This window comes from Anolis sagrei, chromosome 6 (genome assembly GCF_037176765.1).
Source record: "Anolis sagrei isolate rAnoSag1 chromosome 6, rAnoSag1.mat, whole genome shotgun sequence".
Lineage (NCBI taxonomy): Eukaryota > Metazoa > Chordata > Lepidosauria > Squamata > Dactyloidae > Anolis > Anolis sagrei.
The window spans coordinates 450,098-475,817 of record NC_090026.1 but is presented as its reverse complement, the minus strand read 5'-3'; the positions used below and the strand labels follow the sequence as shown (position 1 = coordinate 475,817).

The following is a 25,720-nucleotide window of genomic DNA, read 5'->3' as shown; positions in this document are numbered from 1 at the left end:
CATCTATGGCAAGCATCCTCAGAGGGAGTGAGGTCTGTTGGAACTAGGAAAAAGGGTTTATATATCTGTGGAATGGCTGGGGTGGGACAAAGGACTCTTGTCTGCTGGAGCTAGGTGTGAATGGGTTGTTGTAGGTTTTTTTCGGGCTATATGGGCATGTTCTAGAGGCATTCTCTCCTGACGTTTCGCCTGCATCTATGGCAAGCATCCTCAGAGGTAGTGAGGTCTGTTGGAATTAGGAAAAAAGGGTTTATATATCTGTGGAATAATGTCCAGGGTGGGACAAAGGACTCTTGTCTGCTGGAGCTAGGTGGGAATGTTTAGCTGATCACCTTCATTAGCATTTGAAGGCCTGCCTGAGCCTGGGAAAATCTCTTGCTGGGAGGTGTTAAGATGTGCCCGGTTGTTTCCTCTCTGTTGTTTTGCTGTTGTAATTTTAGAGTTCTTTAATACTGGTGGCCAGATTTGGTTCCTTTTCATGGTTTCTTCCTTTCTGTTGAAATTGTCCACATGCTTCTTGTGGATGTCAAGGGCTTCTCTGTGTAGCCTGACATGGTGGTTGTTGGAGTGGTCCAGCATTTCTGTGTTCTCAAATAATATGCTGTGTCCAGGCTGGTTCCTCAGGTGCTCTGCTCTGGCTGACTTCTCTGGTTGAAGGAGTCTGCCGTGCCTTTCATGTCCCTTGATCCGTGTCTGGGGTTCCTTCTGAAAACTGCTACTTTAGCAGTTTTCAGAAGGAACCTAAAAACCTGGCTGTTCCGATGTGCCTTCTCAGATTAGGAATCCCCATCCCAAGTCCTAGAAACACTTTAGCACAACCGATGTTACTGCACACCGCACCTTTACTCCTACGTTCCTCCTGCCATTTCAGCATTTTAACCCCTGTACCCCATTGCGCCGGCCGAACCAGTTTTAATAGTGTCTTGATGTAGTTATTGTTGTTATTTTGCTTAATTGTTTTGATTTGCTTGGTTATTATTGTGTTATGTTTTATTGTTTTATTGTATTGTGTTTGAGGCTTCGGCCTGTGTAAGCCGCATCGAGTCCTGCGGGAGATGCTAGCGGGGTACAAATAAAGTTAATAATAATAAATAATAATAATAAGTGCTGCTGCTGCGTTTGGTGGTCCCTATGTAGACTTGTCCACACCTCTCAACAAAAGATATTCCCAGGCTCAGCCAGGCCTTCAAATGCTAATGAAGGTGGTCAGCTGAAACATTCACACCTAACTGCAGCAGGGAAGAGCTCCTTGCCCCACTCCAGCCATTTCACAGATATATAAACCTATTTTTGCTACTTCCAACAGACCTCACAACCTCTGAGGATGCTTGCCATAGATGCAGGCGAAACGTCAGGAGAAAATGCCTCTAGAACATGGCCATATAGCCCGAAAAAACCCACAAGAACCTAATCATAATGACCATAATATGAGGGGAGGGGGTAGCAGGCCCCCATCTGCACTTTGGCCCCACAGTGACCCCATGAGTCTGAGGCAGGCAGGCAGACAGAGAGGCAAACGGGCGGGGCTCCGGCGGGTGACGCGGGCGCTCTTGGCTCGGCGCAGGCTCGCCCTCTGGGCGCGTGCAGAGCGCCCTCCCCACCCTCTTCCCACCCCCCCCCTCCCCCGCTCGGGGGCTTGACCTCCTTCCCGGCCAGGCTGGCTTCGGCCTCGTCAGGCGGGGGATTCCCGGGTGTGCCTGGCCACGAGGGGGTCGCCGGGTTCTTCCTTCTCTCTCTGCGGGGGGGGGGGGAGGGAGGAGGAGGAGGAGGCTGCCCCGCCGATGAGTCAGGGCGGGGGGGGGGGGAGGAAGGGGGGAGAAATGGAAGGAGAGCCCACTCCCTACTCCCCCCCCCTCCTTAGGGACCCTAAAAGAGGAGGGGAATCGAGCCCCCCATACCCAGGCCACGTGACAGCCACCCCCCCCGCGCCCCTGTCTGGGTCCCCCCTCCTCTGCCCCCACCGGAAGCCCCCCCCGCTCATTGCAGGGGGTCCTGGGGGTCTGGACCCGAAGCAGGCGAAAGGCGGGCTCCTCGTATCTCAGCCTGGCCTCCCTCCCTCGCGGTGATGGGGTTGGGAAGAGAGGGAGGGGCGCCCCCACCCCTTCAAAGCACCCCCGGCAGACGGCCAGCCAGCCTCGGCTTCAGGATTGGCACTCATCATAGGAGGAAATCAGAGTAAGAGTAATAGGAGCAACGCCAGGGGCCATCCAGTCCAATTCCCAGTCTTTGAAGTAATAATAACAATAATAATAATAATAATAATAATAATAATAATAATAATAATAATAATAGCAGTCCCGGGGCCATCCAATCGCACCCCCTTTATTCTACCATGCCTGAAAAGCACAGTCAAAGCCCTCCCAACAGATGGCCAGCCAGCCTCTGCTTCATGAATAATAATAACAATAACAACAGGAAATATAGGAAATAATAATTAGTAACAAAATAGTAACAGGAGCAACGCCAGGGGCCATCCAGTCCAATTCCCAGTCTTTGTAATAATAATAATAATAATAATAATAATAATAATAATAATAATAATAGCAGCAGCCCCGGGGGGGCATCCAATCCCACCCCTTTTATTCTACCTATGCCTGACAAGCACAGTCAAAGCACTCCCAACAGATGGCCAGCCAGCCAGCCTCTGCTTCATGAATAATAATAACAATAACAACAGGAAATATAGGAAATAATAATAATAGTAACAGGAGCAACGCCAGGGGCCATCTAATCCAATTCCCAGTCTTTGAAATAATAATAATAATAATAATAATAATAATAATAATAGCAACCTCGGGGACCATCCAATCACACCCCCTTTATTCTGACGTGCCTGAAAAGCACAGTCAAAGCCCTCCCAACAGATGGTCAGCCAGCCAGCCAGCCTCTGCTTCATGAATAATAATAATAACAACAACAACAATAATAGGAAATATAGGAAATAATAATAATAGTAATAGGAGCAACGCCAGGGGCCATTCAGTCCAATTCAGTCTTTGAAATAATAATAATAATAATAATAATAATAATAATAATAATAATAATAGCAACCCCGGGGGCCATCCAATCCAATGCCCTTCTGCCAGGCAGGAAAAGGACAGTTAAAGCACCCCCAACAGATGGCCACCTAGTCTTTGTAATAATAATAATAATAATAACAACAACAACAATAGGGGCAATTAGGGGCGATCCAATTCAACTACCCTATTAATAGAGTAAAATAAAAATGTAATAACAATAGAGTAAAATATAATAAAATAATAATAATAACAACAACAACAATAATAACAGGAAATATAGGAAATAATAATAGTAATAGGAACAACGCCAGGGGCCATCCAGTCCAATTCCCAGTCTTTGAAATAATAATAATAATAATAATAATAATAATAATAATAATAAGGATGAGGATGAGGATGATGATGATGATGATACCAACCCCAGGGGCCATCCAATCCAATGCCCTTCTGCCAGGCAGGAAAAGGACAGTTAAAGCACCCCCAACAGATGGCCACCTAGTCTTTGTAATAATAATAATAATAACAACAACAACAACAACAATAGGGGCAATTAGGGGCGATCCAATTCAACTACCCTATTAATAGAGTAAAATAAAAATGTAATAACAATAGAGTAAAATATAATAATAATAATAATAATAACAATAATAATAACAACAGGAAATATAGGAAATAATAATAGTAATAGGAGCAACACCAGGGGCCATCCAGTCCAATTCCCAGTCTTTGAAATAATAATAATAATAATAAGGATGAGGATGAGGATGAGGATGATGATGATGATGATGACAATAATACCAATACCAGGGATCATCCAATCCAATGCCCTTCTGCCAGGCAGGAAAAGGACAGTTAAAGCACCCCCAACAGATGGCCACCTAGTCTTTGTAATAATAATAACAACAACAACAACAACAACAACAACAACATTAGGGGCAACTCTAGGGGCGATCCAATTCAACTCCCTTCTGCCATGCAGGAAAAGCACCCCCGACAGATGGCCATCCACCCTCTGCTTAATGATAAATAATGTGGTTGTTGTCCATTCGTTCAGTCGTCTCCGACTCTTCGTGACCTCCTGGACCAGCCCACGCCAGAGCTCCCTGTCGGCCGTCACCACCCCCAGCTCCTTCAAGGATGCCATCCGTCTATCTTGCCCTTATAATGATAAATAATAGTAATAGTAATAATAGCAACTTCGGGTTGGGGGGTACCCCGTCCCTCCCCCTTGATTCTGCCATGCCTGAGAAGCACAGGCGAAGCCCTCCCAGCAGATGCCCCCCCCCCCCCCCCCGCTGCAGTTCATGGCACCCAGGCCTGCGTGGGCGAGGGGCGGAAGCGCGGTGTGTCCCGCCTTGTCTCGCCGGCTGCCCCGCGGGGCTCGTGGGTCTCTTGCTCACCCGAAAAGGGGGGCGGGGCGGGGGCGGTGAGCTCATCGCGGCTCCCTCCCCCCCCCCCCCGCTTCCGGTCCGCGGTCCGAAGGGGAGAAATAAAAGGGCGGAGGGGACGCGGCGGCGGCCGCAGAAGGAGGAGGAAGAGGACGGAGCCCGGCGGAGAACAACAACACAACACAACACCATACAACACAGCGGCGAGCTTGACTTCCGGGTAAGGACCCCTCCCTGCCTCTCCCCCACCCGCAAAGGAGGGCTCGCTCTCGTCGGGAGGCGCTGACACGTGTCCCGCCGCCTCTCTAGAAAAAGGCGAGGGGGGGTCTCTGAGGGGAGGAACTGGGTCGGGGTTAGGGTCACAATGGACCCCCGGTTGGAGGTCGACGTGGAGAGAGAGAGAGAGAGAGAGAGAGAGGAAGCTGTGTGTAGACTTCGGCTGACTGTGGTTGGTTTGCCTAGAAGAGGCGAAGTCGAGCACCCCCCCCCCCCCAAAAATAAGGGATAGTGACTTATAGTTCTGCAAAGGGCAAGGGCATCAGACTGCACAGTAGGGGTTAAGTCTTGGTCACATTGCCAAGGCACTAACTAACAATAACAGGGACCCCACGAGGCTTTTGGGGAACGCCTGGATCATGGGACTTCTGCCCTTCATGAGAGTTGTAGTTTCCCAAGGACCAGCTTCGATCCCAGCGTGGCAGAATTCCACCCAATGGCTCAGTGGGAAATCAACAGACTTTCCTTTTGGGCTTTAAGAGCTCTGCCTAATGTTTTGGACTCGCAAGGACATCTTTCTTGTTCATGAACTTCCCTCAAAATGAAATATAGACTCATATTGCTTGAAAATAATTTCTTTATTAAATTTCTTTGGCAAGGTGGGATGGGGAAAGAGGTATTTGATATGAATTTCTGTGGATTTCTGTATTCCCCCATTATATACTCTCCTTATTCTTGCCCTGACACCCAAACCTGTCACTCCTTCCCCCTCCCTTTGGGCAAATCAATCCAGGAAGCGGCCAGCTGTTGAAGGGGCAATCAGGGGCAACCAAAGAAACTCATATCCCAGAACTCTGGCGAGGACAATAAGACCTGGAATCCCTATGTGGCTCCAGGATTAAGGCCACCGGCCTGGGGATTTCCTTCTGCAGACTTTTGGCCATTTCACAATAGGAGACTTCATTCGGAACCGGACATTTCCCCAGCCTCCCCTTTTGTGCCTTATCTGATTGTGGCAGGTAGGCCAGGATGAAGGTAATCAAGGATCATCGCAACTCCACTCAAGGACAACAGACTGGGCATCGCAGGCTCATTGTTTCTGTTTCCATCCCGCCTCTCTCAAGGCGCTGAAGCAGGGAAAGCTCTCCCATTGGAGGGCAGAGGGAGGGAGTTTTGAAACTTTCAAACCTGTATTTTGCTATAAATGGGTAACAACGCAAAAATTTGTTTCTAAAATCGATTTGTAATTGGGGTGTTTTTTTGTTTCGATATTTAAAATAATTACAAAATTTTCCCAAAAAAAAGTTCGGTATTTACGAAATTTCGTAAATATTTACAAAACATTTTGTAAAAATGGCGCCCTTTTTTTCCCAATATTTTTAAAATATTTTTTAAATTTAATTATTAATTTAGTAGAATAGGGAGGAGAAATTATTATTGAGGGAAGGCAGGCACTCACTCTGGCGGGCCCTCTCGCTCGCCCTCTCGCTCGCCCTCTCGCTCGCCCTCTCGCTCGCCGCTCGCCCTCTCACTCGCCCTCTTGCTCGCCGCTCGCCCTCTCGCTCGCCCTCTCACTCGCCCTCTCGCTCACCCTCTCGCTCGCCCTCTCACTCGCCGCTCGCCCTCTCACTCGCCCTCTCGCTCGCCGCTCGCCGTCGCCCTCTCGCTCGCCCTCTCACTCGCTTGCTCAGCTGGTGCCGAGAGAGGAGAGCTCCCAGCAAGCCAGGCGGCCATCTTACGTATTTCCGAAATGGACGGAAATACAAAATTTTTTGGCGCCTGCCGTTTCGATATTTAAAAACACTTCCAGGTTTAAAAATAAGTTTTGTAATCGTTTCGTAATTCAAAAATTAACGAATTTTTTAACGAATTACGAATTAACGAAACGAATTGCCCAGCCCTAATAAATATGCCTCTGATCAATGTACTGACATGCTTTGTGTGCGATCTATCACCACATTGCATCCGTCTCAGCTGAATCGCTCATTAAACCTCGGTGCCCCTTCTTCGCTTTGGCAAGGGTCTCATTTCAATTTTTAATATTAATAAATTTGCTGGAATCAGGCTTCCCTGAAGGCTTGCCAAGGTAGCGTTCCCTCATTGGTGGGAACTAAGGGTCCTCTCCCCTTGGAGTTGACCTCCCTAAAGTCTAGTTTGACTTCAGAGGCATCCTTGGACTGCGGGACTCCAACTCCCAGAAGTCCTGGCCAACTTGTTCCATGCTCAGGAATTCTAGGAATTCTAGAAGCCACAGGGAGGAGGGAGCAAGCTTGTTTTCTGCTTCCTTGGAGACTAGGATGCAAGGGAGCAATGGCTTCAAACTACAAGAGAGGAGATTCCATCTGAACATGAGGAAGAACTTCCTGACTGTGAGAACTGTTCAGCAGTGGAACTCTCTGCCCCGGAGTGTGGTGGAGGCTCCTTCTTTGGAAGCTTTTAAGCAGAGGCTGGATGGCCATCTGTCAGGGGTGATTTGAATGCAATATTCCTGCTTCTTGGCAGAATGGGGGTGGACTGGATGGCCCATGAGGTCTCTTCCAACTCTTTGATTCTATGATTCTATGATTCTATGAGTGGGAGGCCAAAACAGCTGCAGTTTGAGGATGACTGGGATTAGAATCATAGAGTTGGAAGAGACCAGAGGGGGCCACCAGGTCAACCCCTTCCTGCCCTGGCACAGGAAAGGCCCACTCCAAGCTCTCCTGACAGATGGCCACCCGGAGGAAGCACCCTTCGCCAGACTCGGAGGCAGAGAGAGAGAGTATTTCCCTGTCATTGGAAGCCATGGCTCCAGGGCTCAGAAAGGAAACCCCTCCCTCCCACCCTTTCCCAAATGTGTCCATGGCTCCACTCGTGTCTCCTCCCAACCTTCTCTTCTGGGGGCTCAACACCCCTTCCCCGCTCTTTCGTGGGGACGAGGGACAGGGCCTTCTCCGTGGTGGCCCCCCAACTCTGGAACTCTCTCCCCAAGGACATCAGACAAGCCCCAACGTTGGCAGTCTTTAGGAAGAGCTTGAAGACCTGGCTGTTCCAGTGTGCCTTCCCAGAATGGGAAACTCCCGGCATCATGTCCCAAATGCACTTTGTTAGAGACTAGGATTGTCTGCACATTGCACCTACCTCCAAAAAAATTCTACATACCTCCTGTCAAGTTCAGCACTTTTAAATTCTGTCCATCACATTTGGCCCGGCCTTAGGTTTTAAATGCATCATGGTATCATTGTTTTTAGTGTTTATTGTTATTGCTTTAATGTTTATTGTTTTGCTTTATGAGTTTTATTGTTGTATTTGTTATGTTGTTGTTTTTTGAGGGCCTTGGCCTTTGTAAGCCTCACCGAGTCCTTCGGGAGATGTTAGCGGGGTACAAATAAAGGTAATAATAATAATAATAATAATAATAATAATTTTCAGGCGCTCCTCGAGGGATCTTTCGTGGTCTCTAGGCCTTTGACCCTTCCAGTCTTCCTGGGGAGACCTTCTCCCAGCTTGGAGTCCATCTCTCTTTTGAAGGGCATTGCCCAGAATTGGACAGAGTGGGATTCCAGGTCAACAGGTCTGACCAAAGCAGACGAGAGAGAGAGAGAGGCACCAGGACTTCTTAGAATCATAGACTCATACAGTTGGAAGAGACCTCCTGGGCCATCATCCAGTCCAACCCCATTCTGCCAAGAAGCAGGAATATTGCATTCAAAGCACCCCTGACAGATGGCCATCCAGCCTCATAGAATCCTAGAATCCTAGAGTGGGAAGAGACCTCCTGGGCCATCATCCAGTCCAACCCCATTCTGCCAAGAAGCAGGAATATTGCATTCAAAACACCCCTGACAGATGGCCATCCAGCCTCATAGAATCCTAGAATTCTAGAGTGGGAAGAGACCTCCTGGGCCATCATCCAGTCCAACCCCATTCTGCCAAGAAGCAGGAATATTGCATTCAAAGCACCCCTGACAGATGGCCATCCAGCCTCTGCTTAAAAGCCTCCAAAGAAGGAAGGAGCCTCCACCACACTCCCTCCGGGGCAGAGAGTTCCACTGCTGAACGGTTCACAGTCAGGAAGTTCTTCCTCATGTTCAGGTGGAATCTCCTCTCTTGGAGTTTAAAGCCATGGCTCCATTGCGTCCTAGTCTCCAGGGAAGCAGAAAGAAAGCTTGTTCCCTTCCCTCTAGGACTCTCATATTTTGATCCATGGCCCTCATCCTGTCTCCTCTCAGCCTTCTCTTCTTCAGGCTAAACATGCCCAGCTCTTTAAGCCGCTCCTCATAGGGCTTGTTCTCCAGACCCTTGATCATGTTAGTCGCCCTCCTCTTCCCTTGATCTGGACACTATACTCCTATGGATGCCTCCAAAATCCCATTGGTTCTTTCAGCTGCAGCATCACACTCTTGGCTCAGGGTTGAGCTTGCTGCCCGCGGAGACTCCAAGGTCCGTCTTACATGGCCGGTTGCCCAGCCAGGCATCACCCACCCTGTATCTTTGCACTCCACTATGTATAGTGTAATACAATTTGAAAATAGTGATATCTTTAAAGGCCATCTAGTCCAACCCCCTTCTGCCATGCAGGAAAAGCACAATCAAAGCCTCCCCGCCCCCAGCAGATGGCCATCCAGCCTGTTTCAAAGCTTCCTGGGAAGGAGTTCAGGTGGAATCTCATTTCCTGTCATGTGATCTCATGGCTCCAGAGCAGCAGAAAGGAAGCCCCCTCCCTCTTTCTTGGAATACACCTTCAAATGTTGATGCCTGGCTCTCATGGCTCCTCTCCGCCTTCTTTTCTGCAGGCTAAACAGACTCAGCTCTTCAGGACGCTCCTCAGGGGGGTTATTCATGGTCTCCAGGCCTTGGCTCCTTGGCTCCCCTCTCTTCCTCTGGACCTCTTTTGGGGTTCTTTTCTTTCCTCTGGCAGTGCTATTCGGCTCCTCTGGGCCCTTCTCTTCTGTTCATCTTGGAAAGAAGTGACAAGTGGAGTTCCACAAGCAGGGTTCCGTCCTGGGCCCGGTCCTGTTCAACATCTTTATTAACGACTTAGATGAAGGGCTAGAAGGCAGGATCATCAAGTTTGCAGACGACACCAAATTGGGAGGGATAGCCAATAGTCCAGAGGACAGGAGCAGAATTCAAAACGATCTTGACAGATTAGAGAGATGAATGACCAAAACTAACAAAATGAAGTTCAACAGTGACAAATGTAAGATACTCCACTTTGGCAGAAAAAATGAAATGCAAAGATACAGAATGGGGGACAATGCCTGGCTCGAGAGCAGTACGTGTGAAAAAGATCTTGGAGTCCTCGTGGACAACAAGTTAAACATGAGCCAGGAATGTGATGTGGCGGCAAAAAAAGCCAATGGGATTTTGGCCTCAGGCATCAAGAGGAGCCTAGTGTCTAGATCTAAGGAAGTCATGCTCCCCATGCTCTATTCCACTTTGGTTAGACCACTTTACCTGGAATATTGTGTCCGATTCTGGGCACCACAATTCAAGATAGATATTGACAAGCTGGAATGTGTCCAGAGGAGGGCGACTAAAATGATCAAGGGTCTGGAGAACAAGCCCTATGAGGAGCGGCTTAAGGAGCTGGGCATGTTTAGCCTGAAGAAGAGAAGGCTGAGAGGAGACATGATAGCCATGTATAAATATGTGAGAGGAAGCCACAGGGAGGAGGGAGCAAGCTTGTTTTCTGCTTCCTTGGAGACTAGGACGCAATGGAACAATGGCTTCAAACTACAAGAGAGGAGATTCCATCTGAACATGAGGAAGGACTTCCTGACTGTGAGAGCTGTTCAGCAGTGGAACTCTCTGCCCCGGAGTGTGGTGGGGGCTCCTTCTTTGGAAGCTTTTAAGCAGAGGCTGGATGGCCATCTGTCAGGGGTGCTTTGAATGCAATATTCCTGCTTCTTGGCAGAATGGGGTTGGACTGGATGGCCCAAGAGGTCTCTTCCAACTCTTTGATTCTATGATTCTATGTTCTTTTGTGTTGTTGCATTTCAGAACTACAAATGACAGGAAACAGGCCCGTAGCCAGGATTTTGATGGGGGGTGGGTGGGTTTGAGTTTGATTTGGGGTGGGGGCTGAGTCTGAGTGAAAGAGTGTCTAGCCTAGCAAACTTTTTGTATCGTTACCCCAATACCCCCTCCATGCATATGGGATATATTGAGCATGGTGATCAGATCATGATATGAATAAACATAACAGTTTAAATAATGCACCAGTAAGGCCTTCTCGTGAACAACCCTGAGAATTTTTTTGGGGGGGAGGGCTGAAGACCCTCAAGCACCCCCTCCCCCCCAGCTACATGCCTGACAGGAAAGGAGATTCCACCTGGAGTTTCATCAGGAAGGACTTCCTGACCATAAGGAGAACTGTTCAACAGCGGAACTCTCTGCCTCAGGGTTTGGTGGAAGGTCCTTCCTTGGAGGCTTTTAAGCAGAGTTAGGAGAGGTTTGATTGTGTTTTTCCAGAAGAGTGTTGGACTAGATGGCCTGTCAAGTCTCTTCCAACTGCTATTCTGTGATTCTAAGTATGTTTTCCCTTGGTTTGTGTATGTTTGAATAACAATCACACTATGTAACCACATTTGAAACATAGAATCATAGAATCAAAGAGTTGGAAGAGACCTCCTGGGCCATCATCCAGTCTACCCCCATTCTGCCAAGAAGCAGGAATATTGCATTCAAATCACCCCTGACAGATGGCCATCCAGCCTCTGCTTAAAAGCCTCCAAAGAAGGAGCCTCTACCACACTCCAGGGCGGAGAGTTCCACTGCTGAACGGCTCTCACAGTCATAGAATCCTAGAATCCAAGAGTTGGAAGAGACCTCCTGGGCCATCATCCAGTCCAACCCCATTCTGCCAAGAAGCAGGAATATTGCATTCAAATCACCCCTGACAGATGGCCATCCAGCCTCTGTTTCAAAGCATCCAAAGAAGGAGCCTCCACCACACTCCGGGGCAGAGAGTTCCACTGCTGAACGGCTCTCACAGTCAGGAAGTTCTTCCTCATGTTCAGATGGAATCTCCTCTCTTGTAACATTATCTGTTATTTCCTGCTTAATGGTGCAATCTCTTCCTTTGAAAGGAGTTCTTCTCCTCCAGAAACTGTTTTTGTGGCTGCCACAAACTAGGTTGAATGGGTTGAGACTCTGAGATTGCAAAACGATGGCAAAGAGTGCTCTCGGGGAATGAGGTCCCTCCTGCAAAGATAATGTTTTTGCAGTTCAATGCACTTGGCCCATGTTTTATGAGGGAACCCATTAGGAAATCATAGAATCATAGAATCGAAGAGTTGGAAGAGACCTCCTGGGCCATCATCCAGTCCAACCCCATTCTGCCAAGAAGCAGGAATATTGCATTCAAATCACCCCTGACAGATGGCCATCCAGCCTCTGCTTCAAAGCTTCCAAAGAAGGAGCCTCCACCACACTCCCTCCGGGGCAGAGAGTTCCACTGCTGAACGGCTCTCACTGTCAGGAAGTTCTTCCTCATGTTCAGATGGAAAGGACATTGAGAACCCAGGAACACAGGCTGAAACCCTCCCTCTTCTCTTTGCTCCACAGGATGCGACCTCCGACCCCACTCCTGGCCTTGGCCTGGGCCTTCCTGCTGGCCTTGACCCCTGCGACCCCCTCGTCCCCCTCCCCCGCCGTCCTGCGCTTGGGCCTCCGGACCACCGACCTGGGTGCCCGGCTCTTCCGCGAGGCCACGTCCGCCCCCTCCTCCCGGCACCGGAACGTGGCCTTCTCTCCTCCGGGCGCAGCCTCGGTGCTGGCCATGCTGCAGGCCGCCTCCGCCGGAGGGACACGAAGCCAGATCGAGGACGGCACCGGATTCCGGCTGCGAGGTGAGCGGAAGGAGGAAATGGGAAATGGAAGTTGGAAAGGCCCCTGGGAGCCCCAGATAGGCCAGGAGGGCACCCCAGGGACTTCTCAAGGGGGCTTATGAGGTCCCTCCCCATGCCTCCTGAAGCAGGGAGTTCCACTGCTGACTCACCCTCCGCTCCAGGGACAGTGGAGCTGGACAGTCAGCCATTGAACCTAATCCAGGCCAAGGAGGCCTCATGACCTGTGGGGCCTACAGCATTGTGGGGGGGGGGGGGGCATGTGATGTGGAGCCAAGGGGTGGGGCACAGGCATGTCAGGGCTCCTCAAGGGAAAAGGGCTCCCATTGGGCCTTCCTGCTTAACAGAGAGGATGCCCTTTGGGGTTCCCTCCCCCCAACTCTAGGATTCCATGTTTCTATTCTTCTTCTTAAGCAGAGGCTGGGTGGCCATCTGTTGGGAGGGATTGGGTGGTGTCCTCCTGCCAGGCAGAAGGGAGTTGGGCTGGATGACCTTTGGAGTCCCCTCCAACTTTAGGATTCTATTATTATTCTTAAGTAGAGGCTAAAGGGCCATCTGTTGAGGGGGATCGGATAGTGTCCTCCTGCCAGGTGGAAGGGGGTGGGCTGGATGGCCCTTGGGGTCCCCTCCAACTTCAGGATTCCATGGTTGTACTTTTATTCTTAAGCAGGGGTGGGGTGGCTATCTGTTGGGAGGGATCCAATAGTGCCAATAGGGGGTTGGACTGGATGGCCTTTGGGGTCCCCTCCAACTCTCGGATTCTGTTGCTCCAAAAGTCTCTCCAGGGGCTGCTCCTGAGACTCAGGCCAGACCCAGGTGCCGGGGCTCTTGTCCCCCTCCCCTCCAACGGGGCCTGACCCTGGGCTTGACCCTGGCTGACCTGCTCCCCTCCCCCCCTCCCCCGTGCAGAGCGTGGGGTCCCCAGGGCCCTTCGGCAACTCCAGAAGGCGCTGTCGGATCACCGGCCAGAGGAAGAGACGGAGGTGGCTGCAACCGTGTCCACGGCGGACGCCCTCTTTGTCCAGCGGAACTTGGCCCTGAAGCCTGGGTTCCTGCCAAGGTTCCAGCGGATCTTCCGCCAAGCGGTCAAGCAAGTGGACTTCACGGAGCCAGACCGTGCCCGCAGCATCATCAATGACTGGGTGGAGCAGCACACTGAGGGTCAGTGGGGGGGGGGAGGGGGATGGAGAGAAGCCCCTGCTCCACAGTGGGGGGGGGGGGTGTCATTGGGGGGGGTCATGTCCAAGAAGCAGGGCTGGGCACCTGGGGGGGTGTCCATAAGAGTCCTTCCTCAGCATCACACTCCCTTCTTCCTCCTCTTCCTCCTCCACAGGCATGATCCAGGGCTTCCTGCGTGAAGGGCTGCTTGACCAGTTGACCCGGCTGGTGCTGGTGGACGCCATCCACTTCCAGGGCCAGTGGGCGCTGCCCTTCCCGGAGGCCTCCACCCGGCAACGCCTCTTCCACAAGCCGGACGGCAACACCGTCTCCGTCCCCATGATGCAGCAGACTGCCCGGTTCAGCTACGGTGAGGATACAGGGATGGGGACCTCCACTGGATGCTCTCTTGGCAAGATGCTCAGCTGGGGGTCTCTCAGGATTGAATCATAGAATCATAGAATCATAGAATCCTAGAGTGGGAAGAGACCTCCTGGGCCATCATCCAGTCCAACCCCATTCTGCCAAGAAGCAGGAATATTGCATTCAGATCACCCCTGACAGATGGCCATCCAGCCTCTGCTTAAAAGCTTCCAAAGAAGGAGCCTCCACCACACTCCCTCCGGGGCAGAGAGTTCCACTGCTGAACGGCTCTCCTTACAGTCAGGAAGTTCTTCCTAATGTTCAGATGGAATCTCCTCCCTTGTAGTTTGAAGCCATTGTTCCATTGCGTCCTAGTCTCCAGGGAAGCAGAAAACAAGCTTGCTCCCTCCTCCTCCCTGTGGCTTCCTCTCACATATTTATACATGGCCCTCATCATGTCTCCTCTCAGCCTTCTCTTCTTCAGGCTAAACATGGCCAGCTCCTTAAGCCGCTCCTCATAGGGCGTGTTCTCCAGACCCTTGATCATTTTGGTCGCCCTCCTCTGGACACATTCCAGCTTAGAGTCAATATCTCTCTTGAATTGTGGTGCCCAGAATTGGACACAATATTCCAGGTAAAGTGGTCTAACCAAGGCGGAATAGAGCATGGGGAGCATGACTTCCCTAGATCTAGACACTTTGCTCCTCTTGATGCAGGCCAACATCCCATTGGCTTTTTTTGCCGCCACATCACATTCCTGGCTCATGTTCACCTTCCTCCCCACGAGGACTCCAAGATTTTTTCCACACGTACTGCTCTCGAGCCAGGCATCGTCCCCCATTCTGTCTCTTTGCATTTCGTTTTTTCTGCCAAAGTGGAGTATCTTGCATTTGTCACTGTTGAACTTCATTTTGTTAGTTTTGGCCCTTCATCTCTCTAATCTGTCAAGATAGTTTTGAATTCTGCTCCTGTCCTCTGGACTATTGGCTCTCCCTCCCAATTTGGTGTCGTCTGCAAACTCCCTGAGCATGTGCACAGTGCCGCTCGTGGCCGGGACGCCTCCAGTGGGCTTGAGGGAACCCAAAGTCTACCTAGTCCAACCTAGTTATCCCTGTTGCCTGCAGTGAGGAGTCCCCCAAAATGACCAGTGGGATTGAATCCTCCTCCTCACTCTCCCGCAGATTATTACCCTGTGGTCTCATGATTTATAGAGGACCCCTGGTCAGTATTCCACACCCTGGACATTACATCTTGACCGGAAGGGACTTTCCTCTCTAGGCATCCCCTTGTCCCTCTAAACCAGTGGTTCTCAACCTTACTAATGCCAAAACCCCTTAATAGGCTTCCTCATGTGGTGGTGACCCCCAACCATAACATTAGTTTCATGGCTACTTCAAAACTGTACTTTTGTTGCAGTTATGAATAGTGATGTAAATATCTGATATGCAGGATGTATTTTCATACACTGGACCAAATTTGGCACAAGTACGCAATACACCCAAATTTGGTGGGATTCGGGGAGGGTATTGATTTTGTCCTGTGGGAGTTGTAGTTGCTGGGATTTATAGTTCACTTACAATCAAAGAGCATTCTGAACTCCACCAATGATGGAATTAAATCAAACTTGGCACACAGAACTCCCATGACCAACAGAAAATACTAGAAGGGTTTGGTGGGCACTGACCTTGAGTTTTGGGAGTTGTAGTTTACCTACATCCAGAGAGCACTGTGGACTCAAACAATGATGGATCTGAACCAAACTTGGCACGAATTCTCAATATGCCCTAATGTAAACACTGGTGGAGTTTGGGTAAAATAGACCTTGACATTTGGGTGTTGTAGTTGCTGTGATTTATAGTTCACCTACAATCAAACAGCATTCTGAACCCTACCAACGATTAAATTGGGCCAAACTTCCCACACAGAACCTCCATGACCAATGGAAAGCACTGCTTTCTGGTGGTCTTTGGTGACCCCTCTGTCATCCCCTCGCGACCCCTCCAGGGGTCCCGACCCCCAGATTGAGAAACACTGCTCTAAACCTTTTATGATCTGGTGTTTCTTGGTAATGCATGCCTGAGGACGTCCTTCTCTTCCTCTATCCATCCATCCATCCATATGTATATCTCCAACAAGCCCTTGGGACCCCTCCCAGCTCTGCTGTCCAGCAAGCCCCATGTACCTGGGGGAGCGGGACCACCAGGGGGAGGGGTCATAGGGCAACAGGCCTTGCTCCTGACCCCCTTTCCCCCTTCTGCCTCCCTCCCCCCCAGGTGAATTCTCCACCCCGGAGCACATGGAGTATGACGTCATTGAGCTTCCCTACCAGGGGGAGGCCCTCAGCATGCTCATTGCAGCCCCCTTCGAGGTGGACGCCCCGCTCTCCGCCCTGACCGCCATCCTGAGTGCCCAGCTGGTGGACCAATGGAAGAGCAACATGACGCAGGTCACTCGCCTCCTGGTCCTGCCCAAGTAGGTGCCCTCTGCTTGGGGGGGGGGGAGGGTCAGGGATTTGGGGGTGTTGAGAGCCCCCCCCCCCATCCACCACCTTGTGCTCCCCGCTGACCTTGTCCTTGGTGCCCTCTGCTTGGGGGGGGGGGAGGGTCAGGGATTTGGGGATGTTGAGAGCCCCCCCCTACCACCACCACCTTGTGCTCCCCGCTGACCTTGTCCTCGGTGCCCTCTGCTTGGGGAGGGGGGAGGGGGGAGGGTCAGGGATTTGGGGGTGTTGAGAGCCCCCCCACCCCACCTTGTGCTCCCCGCTGACCTTGTCCTCGGTACCCTCTGCTTGGGGGAGGGAGGGTCAAGGATTTGGGGGTGTTGAGAGCCCCCCCACCCCACCTTGTGCTCCCCGCTGACCTTGTCCTCGGTGCCCTCTGCTTGGGGAGGGGGGAGGGGGGAGGGTCAGGGATTTGGGGGTGTTGAGAGCCCCCCCACCCCACCTTGTGCTCCCCGCTGACCTTGTCCTCGGTACCCTCTGCTTGGGGGAGGGAGGGTCAAGGATTTGGGGGTGTTGAGAGCCCCCCCACCCCACCTTGTGCTCCCCGCTGACCTTGTCCTCGGTACCCTCTGCTTGGGGAGAGGGAAGGGTCAGGGACTTGGGGGTGTTGAGAGCCCCCCCACCCCACCTTGTGCTCCCCGCTGACCTTGTCCTCGGTGCCCTCTGCTTGGGGAGGGGGGAGGGTCATGGATTTGGGGGTGTTGAGAGCCCCCCCACCCCACCTTGTGCTCCCCGCTGACCTTGTCCTCGGTACCCTCTGCTTGGGGAGAGGGAAGGGTCAGGGACTTGGGGGTGTTGAGAGCCCCCCCACCCCACCTTGTGCTCCCCGCTGACCTTGTCCTCGGTGCCCTCTGCTTGGGGAGGGGGGAGGGTCATGGATTTGGGGGTGTTGAGAGCCCCCCCACCCCACCTTGTGCTCCCCGCTGACCTTGTCCTCGGTACCCTCTGCTTGGGGAGAGGGAAGGGTCAGGGACTTGGGGGTGTTGAGAGCCCCCCCACCCCACCTTGTGCTCCCCGCTGACCTTGTCCTCGATACCCTCTGCTTGGGGAGAGGGAAGGGTCAGGGATTTGGGGGTGTTGAGAGCCCCCCCCCCCACCTTGTGCTTCCCGCTGACCTTGTCCTCGGTGCCCTCTGCTTGGGGAGGGGGGAGGGTCAGGGATTTAGGGGTGTTGAGAGCCCCCCCCCCCACCTTGTGCTCCCCGCTGACCTTGTCCTCGGTACCCTCTGCTTGGGGAGAGGGAAGGGTCAGGGACTTGGGGGTGTTGAGAGCCCCCCCACCCCACCTTGTGCTCCCCGCTGACCTTGTCCTCGGTGCCCTCTGCTTGGGGAGGGGGGAGGGTCATGGATTTGGGGGTGTTGAGAGCCCCCCCACCCCACCTTGTGCTCCCCGTTGACCTTGTCCTCGGTACCCTCTGCTTGGGGAGAGGGAAGGGTCAGGGATTTGGGGGTGTTGAGAGCCCCCTCCCCACCTTGTGCTCCCCGCTGACCTTGTCCTCGGTGCCCTCTGCTTGGGGAGGGGGGAGGGTCAGGGATTTGGGGGTGTTGAGAGCCCCCCCACCCCACCTTGTGCTCCCCGCTGACCTTGTCCTCGGTACCCTCTGCTTGGGGAGGGGGGAGGGTCAGGGATTTGGGGGTGTTGAGAGCCCCCTCCCCACCTTGTGCTCCCCGCTGACCTGTCCTCACCCCTCTTTCTCCCAACAGGTTCTCCTTGGAGAGCGAGCTGGACCTGAGGCGCCCCCTGGAGGCGCTGGGCATGACTGACATGTTTGACGCCCGCAAGGCCAACTTCCGCAGCCTCTCAGGTCAGTGCCCAGCTTTGGGGGGGGGGGGGGGGGGCTTCTGTCACACTCCAGGCATGCACAGGCACTCAGTCCCTGGCTTTGGCTCTCAAAGTCAGAGCCAAGTTGCCTTCAAGCTCAGGCAAAGTTCCTGCCCCTCAAAACCACGGGTTCCTCCTTATTTATTTATTTATTTATTTATTGACAGTATTTATATTCCGCCCTTCTCCTCACCCGGCAGGGGACTCAGGGCGGATTACAATGTACACATATATGGCAAACATTCCATGCCAAAGACACACACAACAGATATAGACAGACAGTCAGAGGCTATTTAACTTTTTTTTCTGGCCGCCGGGGAAGCTGTCGCTTTCATCGTCCATCTGCAACACTGATGACTTACTTCTGCATTCCCCGCATGCTTTTGCTGGAGTCTTTTTTTTATGGCCTCATAAATGAGCTAAATCAGCCTCCCCACACAGAGGTGGTACCTAATTTTCCTACTTGACAGATGCAACTGTCTTTTGGGTTACAAAGGTCGACAACAAGCTACACAATTGGTCGGAAGCTCACTCTGAACCAGGCTGGCTTCGAACTCATGACCTTTTCGTCAGAAGTGATCTTAATGCAGCTGACACTCAGACAGCTGTTTATTTTTTCATTTATTTATCGTGTCAGTGCAACAGTCGATTATATTACATTTCTAACAGAACAAAGCAAAAAAAAAAACACAGACAAAACACAGAATTTGCAAACTTGGTAGTTGATTAAATGTCCTTTGAGCAGTATCTGGCCACTTGTAGTGCTTCTGGTGTTGCCGCAAGGAGGTCCTCCCTGGTGCATCATGTGGCAGGGCTCAGGGGTGCATCGCAGCAGGTGGTCAGTGGTTGGCTCTTCTCCACACTCGCATGCCGAGGATTCCACTTTGTGGCCCCATTTCTGAAGGTTGGCTCTGCATCTCGTGGTGCCAGAGCGCAGTCTGTTCAGCGCCTTCCAAGTCGCCCAGTCTTCTGTGTGCCCAGGGGGGAGTCTCTCATCTGGTATCACCCACGGATTGAGGTGCTGGGTTTGGGCCTGCCACTTTTGGACTCTCGCTTGCTGAGGTGTTCCAGAGAGTGTCTCTGTAGATCTTAGAAAACTATTTCTTGATTTAAGTCGTTGGCGTGCTGGCTGATACCCAAACAGGGGATGAGCTGGAGATGTCTCTGCCTTGGTCCTTTCACTATTGGCTGCCACTTCCCGGCGGATGTCAGGTGGTGCAATACCGGCTAAGCAGTGTAATTCCTCCAGTGGTGTAGGGCGCAGGCACCCCGTGATCATGCGGCATGTCTCATTCAGAGCCACATCCACTGTTTTGGCGTGGTGAGATGTGTTCCACACTGGGCATGCATACTCAGCAGCAGAGTAGCACAGTGCAAGGGCAGATGCCTTCACTGTGTCTGGTTGTGATCCCCAGGTTGTGCCAGTCCGCTTTCGTATGATATTGTTTGTAGCGCCCACTTTTTGCTTGATGTTCAGGCAGTGCTTCTTGAAGGTCAGAGCACGGTCCAGAGTGACTCCCAGGTATTTGGGTGCAATGCTGCAATGCTCCCGTGGGATTCCTTCCTTCCCAGGTGATCCTCAGAGCTTGGGATGCTTGTCTGTCCTTAAGGTGAAAGGCACATGTCTGTGTTTTAGATCGGTTAGGGATCAGCTGCTTTTCCCTGTAATAGGCAGTGAGAGCACCTAGAGCTTCGGAAAGCTTCTACTATCTCAACTGTGCCACTCCCTGTTTGTGGGAGGGGGCTCTCCTCCGCACTTCCATTCCCCTCCCCACTTTCCAGGTCTCCCTTCTGGGGGGTGGGAGGGAGAGAGGAGGTGACCCTTTCAGGTAGCTGGTGGATCGAGGGAGGGAAATGGAAGCCCTGAGGGGACTCCCCCTCCTCCTTGTCCCAGCCTTGCTGTACGGCTCCTTGGGAGGAGGGCTCTTTTGGGCCCTTTCCGGATCCACACTTTGTTTGCATTCTGAGAGCTTCAGGAAGTTCCTTTTCTGGACGATGTCCAAAGAGCTGTGCCCAGCCTGTCTGTCATAAACAAAGTCTCCCTTGTCAGCAGTGGATGGCTGTATTGATGCAGGGAGCAAAAGCAAAAACACACCACAGAGTTCTCAGGACCGGGAGATTGGTCATACATTCCTACTTGACAGATGCAACTGTCTTTCAGGTTGCAAAGGTCGACAACAAGCTACACAATTGGTCGGAAGCTCACTCCGAACCAGGCAGGCTTCGAATTCATGACCTTTTCGTCAGAAGTGATATATACATGATATAAAAGGGAAATGGGTGCACTCTGCAATTTGGCAAGATGCAGCATTCATTGGCTAATGCAATTCGCCGCCTGAGTGTTCATTGGTGCATTAACCCAAATATACCATTGCTGTGTTTTCATGCCTCCTCTTGAGAAACAGCCTTGATCCTCATCCCTTGTGTCTCTAAGGCTGGATCTGCACTGCCCTCGATCCCAGGACCTGATCCCAGATCATCTAGCAGTGTAGACTCATATATAGTAGTGTTTGATCTTGTGTATTTTAATCTATCTATATAAAAATGCTCTGTGCATAATGAGGGTACCTTAAAAACAAAAGAACCAATGAACAAAATCACACCAAATTTGGCAACAAAATATCTCACAACACAAGGAATGACAATCACTCAAAAAATTATGATTTTGCCATTTGGGAGTTGTAGTTGCTGGGATTTATAGTTCACCTACAATCAAAGAGCATTCTGAACCCCACCAATGATGGAATTGAACCAAACTTGGCACACAGAACCCCCATGACCAACAGAAAACACTAGAAGGGTTTGGTGGGCATTGACCTTGAGTTTGGGAGTTGTAGTTCACCTACATCCAGAGAGCACTGTGGACTCAAACAATGATGGATCTGGACCAAATTTGGCACAAGACTCAATATGCCCAAATGTGAACACTGGTGGAGTTTGGGGAAAATAGAATCTTGACATTTGGGAGTTGTAGTTGCTGGGATTTATAGTTCACAATCACAGAGCATTCTGAACCCCACCAACGATAGAATTGGGCCAAACCTCCCACACAGAACCCCCGTGTGGGCCACAGCAACGCGTGGCACGGGACGGCTAGTATGTTATAGAAATATGTTTTAATATGTATCTTTTATAGAAATACCTTTTAATATGTGAATTTGTAGTATTTTTACAATGTTTATGTGTTTCAATTATTCTGTAACTCACCTCGAGCTGCGAGGAGAGAGAGACGGCAAGAAATTAATAATAATAATAATAATAATAATAATAACCCAGTTCAAAGCAGATATACTGGGATGAGGTCCTCCATCCCCAACTCTTTTCAGCCCAGGTGCAAACAGTCTGTTCCTGCTTTTCTCACACTGCAGCAGCACGCTCACTCCCATCTTACTGAATCTGCCAAAACAGTCTGCATATAAAGCTCTAAACTAGGCCTGGGTAACAACGCAAAAATTTGTTTCTAAAATCGATTTGTAATTGGGGTGTTTTTTTGTTTCGATATTTAAAATAATTACAAAATTTTCCAAAAAAAAAGTTCGGTATTTACGAAATTTCGTAAATATTTACAAAACATTTTGTAAAGATGGCGCCCTTTTTTTTTTCAATATTTTTTCAATATTTTTTAAATTTAATTATTAATTTAGTAGGATAGGGAGGAGAAATTATTATTGAGGGAAGGCAGGCACTCACTCTGGCGGGCCCTCTCGCTTGCCGCTCGCTCGCCCTCTCGCTCGCCCTCTCGCTCGCCGCTCGCCCTCTCGCTCGCCCTCTCGCTAGGATGGGTTCCTTCCAGGAGGGGCTCTTTTTCCCAGGCTGCCAAACTACAACTCCCAGGATGCTACAGCATTGAGCCAATGAAAGAAAGAGAAGGAGACCTCCCTCTCGCCCTCTCGCTCGCCGCTTGCCCTCTCGCTCACCGCTCGCCCTCTCGCTCGCCGCTCGCCCTCTCGCTCACCGCTCGCCCTCGCCCTCTCGCTCGCCCTCTCGCTCGCCCTCGCCCTCTCGCTCGCCGCTCGCCCTCTCGCTCGCCGCTCGCCCTCGCCCTCTCGCTCGCCCTCTCGCTCGCCCTCTCGCTCGCCCTCGCCCTCTCGCTCGCCGCTCGCCCTCTCGCTCGCCGCTCGCCCTCGCCCTCTCGCTCGCCGCTCGCCCTCTCGCTCACCGCTCGCCCTCGCCCTCTCGCTCGCCCTCTCGCTCGCCCTCGCCCTCTCGCTCGCCGCTCGCCCTCGCCCTCTCGCTCGCCGCTCGCCCTCTCGCTTGCTCAGCCGGCGCCGAGAGAGGAGAGCTCCCAGCAAGCCAGGCGGCCATCTTACGTATTTCCGAAATGGACGGAAATACAAAAATTTTTGGCGCCTGCCGTTTCGATATTTAAAAACACTTCCAGGTTTAAAAATAAGTTTTGTAATCGTTTCGTAATTCAAAAATTAACGAATTTTTAAACGAATTACGAATTAACGAAACGAATTGCCCAGCCCTACTCTAAACATCACTTTATGTCCCATAACACAACCACTGATGGTGATAACAGATTGCAGAGTCCATGGTCCTGCTGCTGCTGTGCTCAACTCCTGCCTCCTTCCATTCATAGAATGATAGAGTTGGAAGAGACCCCCAAAGGCCACCTAGTCCAACCTCCTGCCATCAAAGCACAATCAAAGCACCCCCAACAGATGGGCACCCGGCCCCTGTTCGCATGTTCACAGCTGTTCCTTCCTTACAGACCAGGAGCCCCTCTTTGTGGCCCAGGCCTTGCAGAAGGTGAAGATCGAGGTGAATGAGAGCGGGACCAAGGCCTCTGCAGCCACAGGTGGGTGCCCCACGGGCCTTGGGGGGGGGTGGGCTGCAAGGGCAGGGGGTGGATTTGGCTCCCTTTGTGGATGGGAGCGTTCCCTGCCCACATCCCACCCCAAAAGATGCCCAGCCTGCCTTTGTTTCGAGGCCTCCAAAGCAGTCCCCACACCACTATAATTCCAAAGGACCCCCCCCCCCCCCCCGAAAAAAAGTCATGAGCCCATTGTGCACAAAAGGGCCAATTCAGCCTCTGTTTGGGACACACTCTGGTCTCCAGAGCAACACAAACAAGCTGCTTACCCGCCCTTCCAAGATCCTGAAATGCCTCCCTTCTCTTCTCCTGTGCAGCTGCCATTGTCTATTCCCGAATGGCTCCCCTGGAAATGGTTCTGGACAGGCCCTTCCTCTTCTTGGTGCGACACAACCCCACAGGTAAGCGGGGAGGGAGGGAGGGGGGGGCCTTGCCTTGGGCCCCTTCCTTGCAGAACACGGAAGCCCTTCAAATGCCAAACGAGGGGCACTAACACCACAAGGTCCCAGCTTTCATCGTAGAGCTGTCACTCTATCATAGAATCCTAGAATCAAAGAGTTGGAAGAGACCTCCTGGGCCATCCAGTCCAACCCCATTCTGCCAAGAAGCAGGAATGTTGCATTCAAATCACCCCTGACAGATGGCCATCCAGCCTCTGCTTAAAAGCTTCCAAAGAAGGAGCCTCCACCACACTCCGGGGCAGAGAGTTCCACTGCTGAACGGCTCTCACAGTCAGGAAGTTCTTCCTCATGTTCAGGTGGAATCTCCTCTCTTGTAGTTTGAAGCCATTGTTCCATTGCGTCCTAGTCTCCAAGGAAGCAGAAAGGAAGCTTGCTCCCTCCTCCTCCCTGTGGCTTCCTCTCACATATTTATACATGGCCCTCATCATATCTCCTCTCAGCCTTCTCTCCTTCAGGCTAAACATGCCCAGTTCCCTAAGCCGCTCCTCATAGGGCTTGTTCTCCAGACCCTTGATCATTTTAGTCGCCCTCTTTCTCTGGACACATTCCAGCTTGTCAATATCTCTCTTGAATTGTGGTGCCCAGAATTGGACACAATATTCCAGGTGTGGTCTAACCAAAGCAGAATAGAGGGGTAGCATTACTTCCCTAGATCGAGACACAATGTTCCTATGGATGCAGGCCAAAATCCCATTGGCTTTTTTTGCCGCCACATCACATTCCTGGCTCATGTTTAACTTGTTGTCCACGAGGACTCCAAGATCTTTTTCACACGTACTGCTCTCGAGCCAGGCGTCACCCATTCTGTATCTTTGCATTTCGTTTTTCCTGCCTAAGTGGAGTATCTTGCATTTGTCACTGTTGAACTTCATTTTGTTAGTTTTGGCCCATCTCTCTAATCTGTGGAGATCCCTTTGAGTCCTGCTCCTGTCCTCTGGAGTCTTGGCTATCCCTCCCAATTGGGTGTCGTCTGCAAACTTGATGATCCTGCCTTCTAGCCCTTCATCTAAGTCATGAATGAAGATCCTGAACAGGACCGGGCCCAGGACGGAACCCTGCTTGTGGCACTCCACTCGTCACTTCTTTCCAAGATGAAGAGGAAGCATTAGTGAGCACCCTCTGTGTTTGTCCACTTAACCAATTACGGATCCACCTCACCGTAGTTTTGAACACCATGGTTTTGCATCGATGTTCAGAAGCATATGAGAAGCTCGGCCTCTCATTGAACACTGAGGAAAGCAAAGTGCTCTTCCAGCAGTCACCAGCCAATCCCTCTCCAAGGCCAGAAATACAGCTTAAGGGTGTAGCCTTAGAAATTGTTGGCCATTTCCGCTTCCTTGGCAGCCACCTCTCCACAAAAGTCAACTTTGACACTGAAATGCAACACCGCCTGAGCTCTGCGAGTGCAGCATTCTTCCGAATGAAGAAGAGAGTGTTTGAGGACCGGGACATCCGTAGGGAGACCAAGGGGCTTGTTGATAAAGCCATTGTCCTCCCAACCCTGCTCTATGCCTGAGAAACATGGACTGTCTACAGACGTCACACTCAACTCCCGGAGCAATTCTATCAGTGTTGCCTCTGAAAAATCCTGCAAATCTCTTGGGAAGATAAGTGGACAAATGTCAGCGTGCTGGAAGAAGAAGCAAAGACCACCAGCATCGAAGCCATGCTCCTCTGCCATCAGCTCCACTGGACTGAAAGCCACGTTGTCCGAATGCCCAAAGATCACCATTGTCTCCCAAAGCAGGGACTCTACTCCCAATTCAAAATGGAAAGCAGAATATTGATGGACAGGAAAAGAGAGGGAAAGATGGGCTCAAAGCCAACCTTAAAAACTGGGGCAGAGACACCGAGAGACAATTGAGCCCTAGCCCTCAAGCATCAAACTAGAGCTCAGCTGTGGCCAACAATGCTGAGGCACAAATAGAGGGCGAAAGGGAGAAACAGACCAAGAGGAGGAGGCACATGAAGCCAACCCATGTCAGGACCACCTTTCATCTGGAAGCCGATGTCCTCATTGCAGAAGAAAAAACACATGGATCCAGAATAGGAGTCTACAGTCACCTATGGACCCACTGCTAAGACCCTACTCTTGGAAGGCAATCAGACTCAGACACGGGGGATCGCTAATAATTATGGTGAT

The 25,720-nt window shown here is 51.3% G+C and overlaps 1 protein-coding gene across 1 annotated transcript in view; it reads left to right on the top strand.

The window, feature by feature from the left end:
- The first annotated feature begins 4,326 nt into the window (after positions 1-4,326).
- The window catches only part of SERPINE1 (serpin family E member 1), a 22,790-nt gene continuing 1,396 nt past the window's right edge, over positions 4,327-25,720 (top strand). Inside the window, exons 1-8 of the mRNA XM_067469621.1 lie at positions 4,327-4,628; positions 12,176-12,459; positions 13,366-13,617; positions 13,790-13,984; positions 16,251-16,449; positions 18,180-18,280; positions 23,015-23,101; positions 23,434-23,517. Of these exons, the coding sequence (XP_067325722.1) occupies positions 12,177-12,459; positions 13,366-13,617; positions 13,790-13,984; positions 16,251-16,449; positions 18,180-18,280; positions 23,015-23,101; positions 23,434-23,517 (1,201 nt within the window). The 5' untranslated portion in view covers positions 4,327-4,628; position 12,176. The remainder of the gene's footprint in view (positions 4,629-12,175; positions 12,460-13,365; positions 13,618-13,789; positions 13,985-16,250; positions 16,450-18,179; positions 18,281-23,014; positions 23,102-23,433; positions 23,518-25,720) is intronic.